The sequence below is a fragment of the Elgaria multicarinata genome, chromosome 4 (assembly GCF_023053635.1).
Source record: "Elgaria multicarinata webbii isolate HBS135686 ecotype San Diego chromosome 4, rElgMul1.1.pri, whole genome shotgun sequence".
Classification (NCBI taxonomy): domain Eukaryota; kingdom Metazoa; phylum Chordata; class Lepidosauria; order Squamata; family Anguidae; genus Elgaria; species Elgaria multicarinata.
The window spans coordinates 75854373-75868385 of NC_086174.1; the positions used below are offsets into that span (position 1 = coordinate 75854373).

Genomic DNA, 14013 nt, shown 5'->3' on the forward strand with positions numbered 1-14013 from the left:
AACAGCATTTTTTCAGTGACTAGTTCTTTTTTACCAATGGGCAGTTGTGTAAATCCTTAGCTTTAGGCCATATCTTCTGAAATGGTTTCCTGAAGGGACAAAGCAATGCCAGCGACTGCTGTGTTTTCCACAATCTACTCAGCTTAGGCCATTCCAGAAGAGCATGATTAAACCCAAGAGATTCAATTTGGGAGGAAGGTTTACCTTAAAAAGCAGGAGGCGAAAGGCACAATCCTATGCACTAAGGGTGCAACCCTCAGGAACTAAGGGCACAATCCTACACACGTTTAAACTGAAAAAATGTCCTACAACTCTCTGCATTCTATGCTGGGCATTGTAGGACTTTTTTCTGTCTAAACATGCATGAGATGGCACCCTAAACTGCTAAAACTGAAGCAGAATACCAGTACAAACATGCTATGTTACATACTGAAAAAGATAGCTACGAGTTTCAATTCAGAACTGTCAGCAGTTTGATTTAAACAATCACACACAGAACTACCAGATATCAAATCCTTTTCTTTGGTAATGCTAGGAGTCCATGAGAATGGAGTGCTAAAGAGTATACTTGTTTAACTCTTTACCAGCTTTAACACTAAGAATTATAGTAGCTGCAATAAGACATAACTGTGACAGCAACACAACATTATTTATTATTTATTTATTTAAAATATTTATATCCCGCCCTATATCACTAAGATCTCAGGGCGGCATACAGATAAAAACATACAGTATAAAACAATAAATATACACAGTTAAAAACAAATTAAACCATAATCCAAGTTAAAACAATATATAATTTAAAAGCAATAGATGCGGTTAAAACAATGTGCCAGTGAGTTAACCATTAAAGGCTTTGTTAAAAAGCCATGTTTTTACTTGGCATCAAAACGCAATCAATGTTGGCGCCAATCAGGCCTCCAAGGGGAGGGCATTCCACAGTCGGGGTGCCACCACAGAGAAAGCTCTCTCCCTTGTCCCTTGTCCCATCATAACGTATATGTTGCATTGGTGGGATGCGGAGAAGGGCTCCTCCAACAGATCTAAGGTCTCAGGCAGGCATATATAAGGAGAGGCGCTCTCTCAAGTATCGAGGTCCCAAGCCGTTTAGAGCTTTAAACGTCATTACCAGCACCTTGAATTCTGACCAGAAGTGTATAGACAGCCAGTGCAGTTCCTTTAAAACCGGTGTTATGTGGGCTCTATAAGATGTACCTACCAGCAGTCTAGCTGCTGCATTTTGCAATAGCTGCAATTTCCGCGTCGTCTTCAAGGGCAGCCCCACGTAGAGTGCATTGCAGTAGTCTAATCGGGAAGTTACCAGTGCATGCACTACTGTGGCTAGGTTGTCCCTGTCCAGGAAAGGCCATAGCTGCCGGATCAGCCGAAGCTGACCCCAAGTACTCCGTGCCACAGAGTCCACCTGGGCCTCCACTGACAATGATGGATCAAGGAGTACTCCCAAGCTACGTACCTTCTCCTTCAAAGGGAGCGCCACCTCATCCAGAACAGGCTGCTTACCCAATTCCCAGACTCGGGAACCACCAATCCACAGAGCTTCTGTCTTCTCAGGATTCAGCTTCAGTTTATTGGCCCTCATCCAGCCCATTACAGCCTCCAGGCACTGGTCCAGCACCTTCACAGCCCCAGCTGACTCCGACGACAAGAAGATGTAGAGCTGAGTATCATCAGCATACTGATGGCACCCAACCCCAAAATCTGTCACTCTGACAGCTTTGCAAGGACAGATAAATTGGCTCAAATGTTTCACATCAGGTGATAACCCTGAATTTGCTGTGATTCACATTGATATGATGCTGAATAGCCATTCCAAGTTAATCAAAAGGAGAAACTATGTGTAATGTTTGCCCATTCAAAATGGGGCCACTGCACTCCCACCAATTCCATGGTGGGGTTTAGTGCTTCACAGAACAAGCCTGCAACAAGCGGACTCACTCACTTCCAGATTGGGACAGGGCATCGGAACTCAACTATATGAGTTCCTACTCAAAGCACTAAGTCCCCATTGCACAAGCAGTGAATTCCGCTGGCATTTGAGCAGAGTTGGATACTGCCCATAGGTTTAGACAGTGGAAGCTGACGGCTCCAAGGTGCTGAACCCATTTTAGGGATTGGGTCCAGCACTTTGAATAGTTCCTTTAGAGTTCTTGCTCTTCTGACTGAAATCCACAATGGATTGACAGGCCCACCACCCACTCCACTGGTTTTAGATTCTTTAGTTTGTGACATATAAAGCTTTCCAGTGCCTGCTGAAGCTTCAAGCATGGCTGAATACTCTTTCCATAATGAGAAAGCAGCCATTACCCGCTGCAAATGTATCTGTTACCCCTTCAGATGTATTTCTGATACAGTCTTGCAAGGGCAGCAAACGTTTCAGATCTTTTGACATTCTTGTGTTTGTGCACATCGATCCCTTGATACCCTTGCGTCTCTCTTTGTTTTGGCCCTAATGTTGACTGTGAGAGAAATGAAAGAGATTACTTTAAAACTGTATCTAAGTAGCTAGTCCCCTCCCCCACTTTTTCTCAAGAGTAAGCACGGGGAATCTGATAGGACCCTAGTGCGTGTGTATGGGGGGGGGGGCTTTTAAAAGATGGATCGGGCCTACTTTACAGTAAAAATGAAAGGGAAAAGTGGCTGCTAGATACAGATTTAAAGAAATGTCTGTTTTGACCATCTGATAGTTTTATAAAATGTTTTATAAAAATGTTTTAATAAATAAAATATATAAATAGTAAACACTTGGAGACATGGGCTTCTTAATGTTAAAGACATATACTAATGAAATCAGACAATTCAGCAAGCATGCCTTTCCTCAGAGCCAATGTTGTACCTTCTGAATTATTTCATATTGTTTTTTCCATGCATTAATTAATGTCTGATTTCGGAAAATCAAAGAGGACCACAGCACCTGATACTCTGACCAAAGCACACACACACACATCCAGCATTCTGCTACTTTTGTAATCACGGAAGAAGAATCCCTGATCTTCTATGAGCCTTCACTACAGAACTTATACGATTCACATTAGCAGATTATTCAGATGAGCAGTTATTTATAAAGTTTGTGCCAGCTCTAAGAACTGTGTTTGTTCTCTTATAAGGATCCCTATGAACTCACTGAACGGCATCCCCTTGGTGATGACACATTGTTCTGGTCTTCTGGTCTTCTGCATCAGACCAATACTTCTGTCATAACGGAATGAGTATTAGATCAGTGCCACAGCCTCTACAAACTGATTATGCCTTACATCTAGTATGTTTAATGTTATAATAAAATCACACTGGTTATAAATTATGTTTCCTGCCAGAACACAGAACATTATATTAGAAATGAAAAGCCTGCTGAATGCAAGCCAATAGAATTTAAAAATCATTTTTGAGCCCTGCCACTGAATAGGGCACCACACATTGATATTTTCAATATTAATAGTATACTTTAAACCAAGTTCACCAATTGTTGGTTAAAATTTAAAATCTGTCCCCAGCAAAGACTGATGGCTGGCAGGACATGTTCCTATAGATGGAAAATGGCAGAAAAATATGCACTGATTTACTGAGCTATATTTTTAGCTGCATGTTTTATTTTCATAAAGGCACCTTGAAGCCTGAAATGTTCTCACACACAGAACGAGCTTTTAAATCTTGTTTACTTCTAAGATGAAGAATATCAAACAGCCTTCGCTTAAAAATTAATTTTATTCAGAGTGAAAGTCATACCATGTAACCAGATTAGAAAAGGGAAGTGTGATAGTTTAATACCACAAAATTGAAAAGAACTACATACTTTTCCTTTTGAGATGTTACTGCAACATATTCCTTTTATTTATCAGCGTCTCAGAGGAAGAATGTTACAATGTAATGTTTTAAGGTAGCTTTTACTTGACAGCAAAGTAGAGGACAGAATTTGCATACAAACACAGGCAGAAAAACAATTCAGACATAACCTTTCAGTTATAACAACAACAAAAAGCCATCATATCCATTACTGGGATCTTTTCTACTAACATGTTTTTAAAGGGGTGGTATTTTTCCCTTGCTTCGACATGATCTGGCAAAAGAACATACCTTGCAAAAATCAGACTATTAAGCTGTTTTTAAAACTAAATACTCAAAAATGGGTTTGAGGTAGAAAGGTGGTCATGGCTTTCCTTTTCTGCAAAACTTTTCTCCTTCTCAAAATATCTATACCAAAATATATTTCCTTCTCGAAAATTTTCTGTGGAAAATTAATATTTTCCACATATTAATCTGCTTTTCTGTCTCCTGCTTTTGGCAACAACGACACCCCCCGCCCCCCGCGCTCAAAAAATAATACTTTTCATTTAGATAGCACTTTGAGTCATCAGAGCATTTAACATACATTACCTAATTTGAGCCTCATAATACCTCTAAGCATAGCTCTCTATATATAACCATTACAAGCCCTGCTTAGAGGTGAGAAATGAGAAAATTGAGTGGTTATGATGACATCTGCATCGGGGGGGGGGGAAAGCATCATTGGGGAATTACATCTCCTACTACGATGTCATTATGGATATCAGATGCTCGGCTAGGCATCACCTGGTAAAGGACAACTTAACATTAGGGATGGCCTGATCTCTTCACTTCGCTATTGGGTATAACTATTCATAAAATCACAGAGTGGAATTTCCCCAACACCATTTGGATCCCTACAGGCGTATTGCACACATGCAACTTACTCAACAAATGAGTGTTTTATAATGATAGCAAATTCCCATGCAAATCCACAAAGGCCACAGTGAAGGGAATGATGGCCCGCCAATGATCATAAACTGTGACTGAACTTTGACACAGCTTTCTCCACCTTTGAACATGTACGTTAAGGGGATGATTTAAAATTGCATACAAGATGATACTGGTTGAAGTTATCCAGCCAACCGTTCTGACCTGAAGGCAGAACACTTTCCCAAGTGGTCAGGGCTTCTTCATTTATTATCATTTTAGAAAAGATAATACAATAATTTCATGTCTGGATCTTTCCCTTTGCACTGGGTGATTCACATAAAAGACGTGACAAAACTTGGCACAATTAGAGTATAATGTTTGCCCTGCAGAAAACTAAAATCGCATATATCCAGGATGATTGTAAGAAGTCAAAATGCAGCTTACCTCACATTTTAAAGTCAAAACAAAGTCTGGAGGAAACGATCAGTCTGCATTCAGTTGGGAGAAAGAATCCATTAAAATGCTATTTTAGTGCCGGCATTTACTGCAGCTGAATGAGGTTAGCTGGGGCAAAATAGAGTCTTATGTGCTTATAAGCAGGCAGAAATGGTATTTGTCAAATACTAACTGTGAGGGTTATGAGAATTTGATATTCTGTCCACGTTTTGAAACTATTAGGCTACGTATAAATAACCTGTGCAAAATTGTATGTGAGTCAGAAGAGAAGATACTTGAAATGGTAAATGCAAAAAGCCAAAAGGAATGTATAAATGTAACACTTTGCTCCAAACTCTGTATGCAATTCACTTAAGCAATATCAAAAAGGAAAGGATATTAAATCCCCATCCCCTTTCCTGATGCTGCATATCATATAAATCAATGACGTATGTATAACCATTTCCAAATACTCCACAGTTTGTTAATTTACAGTTGCATAGAGAGGGAAGGAGGAAGGGAAACACACACAATATTATAAAATCACAACATCCTCATCTTTGGGTAGTTCAAGTGTTTTCTCATTTGAATAAGAACACATAGAGCTAAACAGTATGTTACAAGGTCCCATGCAGCCATATGATTACTGGAACTTGATACTGGCATTTGTAGAAAAGGGGCTCTATTTGATGTCAGGAAGAGTAGGAGGCCTTCCAAATGAAAACTTCACATTGCCTGAAGTTAAGGAGAAAACAGTGTAAGGCATTATCACCAACAACATGCTATCCTTTGGCAGAGACACCGTTCAATATAAATATTTTGAGTCAAATTCTGGAAAAATGTTTGGCAACAAGACAGCGGCCCCATTCAGAGAACATGCTAAAATATGCTGCTTAACCACAAAATGGTTAACCATTTTGGTTAACCATTTTGTGGTTAAGCAGCATGGTTTAGCATGTTATCTGATACAACATAGACCCTATGGAGACAATGTTTTGTTTTCTAAAGCAGTATCAAAAAAGGATGGATATATATACCCTACCTCTTCAGTCCTTACAGATATATCATTATCCATGCCCTCCAGGGGCAGAGTGTAGCTTGGCAAATTAAACCAGCCTGACTGTATGTTTTAGATCTTTCACAAAGTTAAGCAAAAAATCATAATTAGTGCTAACCATGGTTTAGCATTATATCTGCTTTGGGCCATGATAAACAACTGTAAATATCTTGTGCATTTCCCACACTGCACAACTGTGGTTAAAGAGGTAGACATTAAGATAGTCTACTATAGACTACAGGTTGGTGCACACTTGCCAGGGGATTCTTAAAGAACAGCTCTGTGTGGAAAGTGGTCTTTGCCCTGGCTATAAGTGTTGGAAGCACAGACTACAACTACATTAAAAAGAGTCCATTATATTGGTCTTCACTGGCAGGGATGTAAAAACTCAGTGTGATGGCAGTGAACCACATATAATAAAAGAGGTTCCAAGCAGTGCAGCTGGCGCTGGTTGCCACGAGGTGGCTGGTTTGGGTGACATTCCTGTAGCAAATGTGTACAGGTTCTCTAAAAGGCTGATTTCCAGAGTATGTAAGAGACTGACAAATGAAGAATCACATCAAAGTTCAGATCTAGAAGAGAAGATGGCCACTAGAACTGTGGTGCTTGTCTCAGACACCCAAAACACAGAGTTTGGGGGGTATTTACAGTCGATTTCCTTCAATATTCTGCCTATCTAAGCTTCCACAGATAAAAAAGAAATCAGTATTGTATCATTCTTCTTAGACGGTTATTGATAACTCAACTGTTTGTCTTGGTGCTTATGCGTTGATCTTTTTCTGGGATCTAATGAGAAAAAGTGGAACTCTTTTTTCAGCTTATTACTGTAACGCAGACAGATCCTTTTGAGAGGTAAGCCAAAGCAGTGTGAGAGCTGTTTCCATACGGCTATGTGCTGCATGTGCATGATAGTGTGGGTCATTATGCTCAGCACCCACATAACTAGCAGTGTGTAACCAACCAACTGCTGTCCTTGTCTCTAGTCTGGGATATCAGATTCAAATTCTGCAGACAGTGGGCACAATTACTCTGAACTGTATTTATGAGGGGAAATGAATCTTCAAATGTGTTCATTTGCTGTTATAAACAATGAAACAAAAACTCCGAAATTTGCAGTTCACCAGAAAGCCCACTGTAAGTTCCTCCCTGCATTGAAAACACAATTGAAAAGTTCCAAAAACATATCGTACCTGTGGTCTGCCAGCAAGATTTGCTGTAAATATGAAAACAAAATGATTAGTTGCAATAAAATGCAAAGACTCAAGGGTTAAGATAAAACTGTGCAGCATGTAAAATGTACAACACTTAAAACTAGCTGACCAGCAGTTTTACACAGCACTATTCCCCCCACCTCTCCTAAATTCTAAGCATGGTAACAACCATTTTACCATAACATATGTTTATATTAAATCTACCAGCACATAACTTTATTTTGAAGTCATGTTAAATTAATCATGTTCTGATCATTAAATTCAAATTGTTCCAGATGATATTTTTATTTGCTTATATTATTGCACCAATTATATGTCGTAAAATTTTGTGATGACAGAAAACTTATAGACACTTAAATTATAAAGTAAGATGAACTTACTTTATAATTTAAGATGACCTTAAACCCAAAGCCCCACAGAGCAAAGGACAAACATAAAAGAAAGTGAAAAGAAAGCAAATCTTATATGTCCTGCATTTACTCCCACAGCCTCACTATTTTAATGTGTATCCTGCCTCATCTTTTTTGAGAGGACAAACAATCATGACCATAAACAAAAACAGTTAGAGTAAAAACATTAAGAAGTAAAAGTTAAAACAGCAACAGATTTTAAAAAGAAGTGACAGAATAGTATAACACTAGCACTGCAATCCAAAACCCAGTTGTTGATGGCTGCAGAGCATTAGGATCTAGCAGTAGTGACCATCCCCTTGTGGAAAAAGGCCCACCGGTGTGGGGGGGGTTGTCTCTTATGCCTGGGTAGGTAGTCAGCTACCACTGGCAGTTCTTCTACCAGTGGTAGCAGATGGAAGGCCTTGAAATGGGCCATCCTGGTCTACAGCAACTTAGACCAGAATGGGGGCGGGGAGAGACACAAAGAAACCTGCTCCATCCTCACCACACCACACCACCCCAACATCCACCCTTGCCAATGCAAGCTGGCAGGGCTGTGGATGAGGAGGTGAATCCGCCCTTATGTTCTCACCTATCCCCACTTAGGATTGCTCTGTAGGTAGGCCATCTTGTTGGTGATGTCTGGATTTCCAAATATACCATCGCTAATTCATAAAATTGTGCAAAATCAACTTGTGAAGACAGGAACATTGAGTATTCAATAGGAGTGCTGATAATCAACAGCTGAGTTGCTGTAGACCTCTTACAACTGAAGTACATGAAAGCTGTGCAGGACACATCTAAGAGGCCAGTATCCTAAGCCCTCCTGGATACTGAAGGAAACAGCTATAGGCACCTGACATGCAGACAAGCGTTGATCACTGTCTGTGCATTGATGGCTGTAGTCACATCAACTGAAAAGCAAGAACTATTTTTTCAGAAGGACTCAACAGCCAAAGCGTCCAGTGAGGTTCAGTTGTGAAATGCCTATTGTATGGCCTTCAGATAATGTAGTTCCACTATATTTGCAATACACAGTGAGTGCAAAAGTCAACACACAGGAGGGTAAACCCTCAAATTAAGGACAGCCCTACACATTACAGTTGCTGCAAGAAAATACCAATGTTCTTCGCAGCAAAACCATCCAGTGTGAACATAATGCATGTGGGCACACATCTAAAACACCTGTTTATACATGCCCGGAAAACTTGATTTGGGCAGGTTTCCCAGATGCAAATACACAGGTGTTTAAATATATGTGCGTACATATTTATTACATTCACACTGTATTGTTTTACTGTGGAAAAGTACAGCAACCATAGCATGTCTCAGTACTCTAAGTCCGTCCGGGATGTCTCTGATGCAAGCCGCTATTATCACATAACAATTTTACCAAAAGAAACACCTAGCATACAAGGGCATTCATAAAGCCTTTCTTTCAGTCAGGTATTATTTTTGACCTCCCAAAAATGGCTCTTTCAAATTTTAACAATGGACTGTCTTAAGAGGTCATAGCTTGACAAATTAGTTTCATTAAAAGCCTACAGTTACCTCATTGTCCCCAGGAAATTAAAACAGATTTCATGCACCAACCTGGTTCACTATGAAAAACAACAGCAAAAGAGGCATGACTACATAACTCTCTTTTCAGTCAAATAGTGCATTTTGGGACACATCATTATTGTGCTTTTGATCAACATGGCAGTGTGCCAATATGCTGCACAATAGCTACACTCTTCCAATGGCTCGCCTTATGTTAGAAATTTGACAACAGTGTGTTTGTGTGTGAGTGAGAAAGATATGTCATGATCATGCACACATTTTGTAAGATGAGTGTTGCTCCCTAAATTGGTCTCCATTTGGGTGATGTGCCATTTGCCTAAGAAAGTGTCAGTGGTGTCTGTCAAATGCAAATGTGGGTCACTCAGCCACTTACAAAAGTTGCATTGTACTTTATTGGGATGGGGGGGTATTGTGTACTGCTACAGGGAAGTTATCAAACTGTCTCACGTTGAGCCTCTCTAAGTAAAAACAGCAAAGGCTGACTGAGCTGCCCCAAGTATAGACAAGACAGAACAAGAGTACATGCTTTGCATGATGGTGCTTATTCTTATCAAGGGGCCGGAGCTCTATAAAGGGGAAGGAAAGCATATGTGAATGTATGAACCTGTCTTATACGAAGTCTGTTCATTAATCCAATATTGTTTTAACTCTCAAAATTCTAATGCCTGGGGTCTTTTCCAGGCTTGCTACCAAATATGTTTTTCACTGGAAATGATGGGACTGAACCTTGGACCTTCTACAAGCGTTGAGGCAAAGAGTATGCCCTACCACTCAGCTATGGCTCTTCTATCTAGGACAGGAATAATGCCGTGTGGACCATCGAGTGTCTTAAGGACTTTGAAGGGAGACCCACCAGGGAAGCAAAGATTATCCCAAAGGGGAGTTGCTCGAATGATACCCTCCCATTTTGATGTGCTCTTTTTACAGCGCTGAGTAGAAACTACATTCCCTGTATTTCATGGAAGGAAGCAAGGGAAGGGCAGAATGCCTTGAGCATCAGTGGGACTTTGTGCGCATGGGCTTGGGAGACTCACCAAGCACAGGTGTGTTCCTCCTTAGGGAAATCCTCTCAGAAACCCTGAATATGATGGTGATGGGTGTAATTTATTCTATCTGCAACACTGAAATCAATTGGTTTGGTTCTGTACCTTGAGCAGGGCTTAGTTTGATCTAGAACAACTTAAGAAATTAAAAAAAAGAGCTTCTTTGAATAGGTGCAGGATACATCAGTCACCATTCAGGTCTCCTTTACATGATTTGTTTTTAGTATATACTCATAGTAATTAGCAATTCTGCAAATGAGACAGAACTCATATTTTCACTGGCATCACTGTAAGATGGGCAATGGTGGAAATTTTACTTTGCTTAGAGTGACAAATATCTTCAGCTGGCCCTTGAAGGGACTATTAATTATCAGAAGTATTCATTTCTACACTTTCCACTCATGCAAGAGAGAAAAATAAATGCCTTTCTGGCTACAGAAAATTCAAAGGCATGCCATCTGCTGAACATAATGGCCCTTTTGCTGCAGTCCCATAGTCATTAATACACAAAGCATTTCCAACCTATTATATTTTGGAATGTAAGATTTGACTATGTAAGGCCTTCCCTGAGGGACTCTGCTTCCATTAAATTTTATTTTTTGGAAGCTACAGTTATCACAAGCTTACTCTCAGGAACTGCATGTCATTAATTTGAGAAAGAGAAATTACGTATTAAAAATAGCTATCTGTTGTTAACTCTAATGCTTATCACAAGAGAGACTCTGTCCTCAACTCACCCTGCAACAGTTTCTCATTGCACGTGGGATCCAGTATGCTGCTAAACCAATTAACAATACAATCATACGTTGCCATCTTCAGAATGGGATCCCACAGCATAGGGTTTGACAGCCTCCTCCATCCCACCATGGGGTCATTCCTCAGTGAGCCCTCCTATCCATTCCTATTGAGTGAGACCCATCTCTTAACAAGTTAGCCTCTATATTGCTCAGTAAATCACAGACTCAAGCCCTAATGGGCAGATGCTACTCAGACTTTTGTGTCTGGGTCACTAGACTCTGGAAATATCTGCACTACAAACATATTTCTATTTTATGCCACTTTAATTGTAATGACTTCCTCCAAAGAAGGGTGCTGTTACATTCATGTTCTGCTTGTGGTTTCCTGTGGGCAGCTGGTTGGCCACTATATGAACAGAATGCTGGACTAGATGGAACTTGGCCTGATTCCACACTGCTGTTCTGATGTTTTTAATGAATCCTGGGTAATGTGGAAAAGGGTGCTAAGCATAAAATCCAACTTAAGAGAGCTTTGGATATTGGGCGGTATAAAAATGTAATAAATAAATAAATAAACAAAGTCCTAGTAGTACCATTAAAATGAATGAGACCATTTCAATAGGGCTTATGATGGATTTTATCATAAGAAACGTATGTTAGAGATTCTGAGCCTCACTCAAACAACCACAACCCTCAGAGTTTCCTTGTGATAAGAAAGCAATTTAAGTCTGTAGTGTTAAGTTATGGGTTTTTTACCCTGCTGCTGGGATGCCACCAGACGTTTTATGCCTTGTCAAAAAGTTATTTGTTTTATTTGTTTATGAAACGCATATCCTATATTATCTACAAAAAGAAATCAAAGCGGCTAACAGTAATAAACCAGCAAGTGGGACATACAATCAAATGTTGCAGTAGGATTACTTCTGCTCATTGTTCCAGCCGGCCATGTCCTCTTCCAGGACACCCCATTCCATTCTCTCCCACCCCCCTCAGCAAACACTCAGCATTCCATTTCTATTACGCAAGTTCAGTCCCCATTTGGTAGGATTTTTTGGGTGTGTGTGTGTGTTGTTCTTACTCTACTTTTGCAAACCTTGGAGTTCCCCTGAACTTGCAGATGCTTCTTGTTTCTCAGTGGCCCCATTTTGACTACACAGCCTCAGTTGGTGATTAGTATATATGATAAAAACAATGTGTTGTATCCTACGACGGCAATACAATCAGCTGAATTGTATTGCACTGGTTCACACAGGAGGAATCTACTGCCATTGCTTCTTATTATTTTGAATAATATCTAATGAAATAGAGTTCACAGACCATCATGAGCGCCGGAGTATAAGAAGGCAAACACTCTCAAAGACAGTACAAATGGCTTGGTTGGTGTTAAGAGGGAAGTTGTTCTTACTAAGAAAGCAGTGTGGGTATTTTTTTCAGTTGCAGAAGCTCAGCTTTGTTTTCATGTGTAGGAGGTTACAAATCTTCCCTGCTTTCATAGCTTAGCAAATCTTTGGGAGAAAGATATTGTGTGTGCGTGTGTGTGTGTGTGTGCGGTGTTCAATCCAATGCTGGTTATCTGCTAGCACTAGGGTGGGCAACACGATGACAGGGGCAAAAATCCCGCCTTTGTATTTTAAAACAACATGTGCTGGTAGTATGCACCTTGTTTAAATACACATTCAGATTCCCCTGGGGCTTCTGGGAGTATGAGTATGTATTAAAACAAACATCTTGTTTTAACAGGAAAAAGCAGGTTTGGGCTGCTGCCAAATTGCCAGAGAATTTCGGCATGTGGTGAGTGTGTGTGTATGTGTGTGTCGCTCTGAAGTTGTCCAGCCCTGGGGTAGTGGAATGAAAATAGGTAGTAGAACAGATTTTCCTCCCCGCCTGTGCAGCAGCCCTGCATGCAGCCTCCAAATCTGCTCTGGAAGTATGGGAGCCCTCCGGAGCTGATCTTGCCAAGTGCAGGGGGTGGCAGGGAGCAAAGGGAAGACAGAGAAATTCTGTTGTAGGAGCAGGGGTCACTCATAAAATTGTTCATTTGTATTGGGAAAATCTCTAGTGCAGAGAGAGAGCAACCATACTTTGATTACACATGAGCCTTTTCCAGTTAGTTTGTTCTAAAGATCATCACCAAAAGGAAAAAGGAAAGGGACAATGAAAATACTTTGCATGACTTTGTTTTTACCACAGCAGATAAAACATTTAGGCATTTTTAATTGTGTGATCAACGGCTCTGTCGACTGATGTCAAATGGCAGTGCTTCTTTAAAATTACATTCTCAAACTCAGAATTAGAAGTGGGGTTTGGACAATGATCTGGAACTAACACCAGACCCCTGGGATCAGTTCAAGCTAGCTGGATTTTACTTTAGTTTTCTAGTTATATGTAAAGTGTATCTTCTCTGACATAGTTTTTCAAAGAAGAGGAAAGTGTGCATGAGAGATAAAGGGAATAATTGATAGAGTTTAATGGAGTTTGGACAACATAATATAGTTTGATCTTATCTCAATATTTTGCATGAGATTACACAACTTAAAAGCATCAGCTTTTATAAATGGTTAAAGCATTTACCTTTACGGTCATCTCAAAGGAAGCAGTACAAAGTTGTTACTGAACCACAAAGACTTGAGAATTTATCTTCCAGTCCTAATTGGCTGTCCACAAAGCTAATATAAAAAATGATAACAAAAGCTCTCCACAAATCTCTCTCTTTTGACAGAAGAGAACTGCACCATACTCTGCTAAGGGCCAGAAAATATATATGCAGAGCAACATGGAATGGTTTCATTACTATCATGTCTTTGTGAATGAAGAATGAAAGGACAATTAATAGGAAGAGAATGTCACTTGGAATAAGAAATGAAG

At 40.0% G+C, this 14013-nt stretch overlaps 1 protein-coding gene across 2 annotated transcripts in view; it reads right to left on the reverse strand.

The window, feature by feature from the left end:
* Nucleotides 1-3701: 3701 nt before the first annotated feature.
* Nucleotides 3702-14013, reverse strand: part of UTRN (utrophin) — a 390352-nt gene continuing 380040 nt past the window's right edge. Inside the window, exons 75-76 of one of the 2 annotated variants that reach the window (XM_063124582.1) lie at nt 7393-7415; nt 3702-5880 (exon numbers count right to left, since the gene is read on the reverse strand). In XM_063124582.1, the coding sequence (XP_062980652.1) occupies nt 5872-5880; nt 7393-7415 (32 nt within the window). In that variant the 3' untranslated portion in view covers nt 3702-5871. Of the gene's footprint in view, nt 5881-7383; nt 7416-14013 lie in introns of both variants that reach the window. The other variant, XM_063124583.1, reaches the window with a different exon arrangement.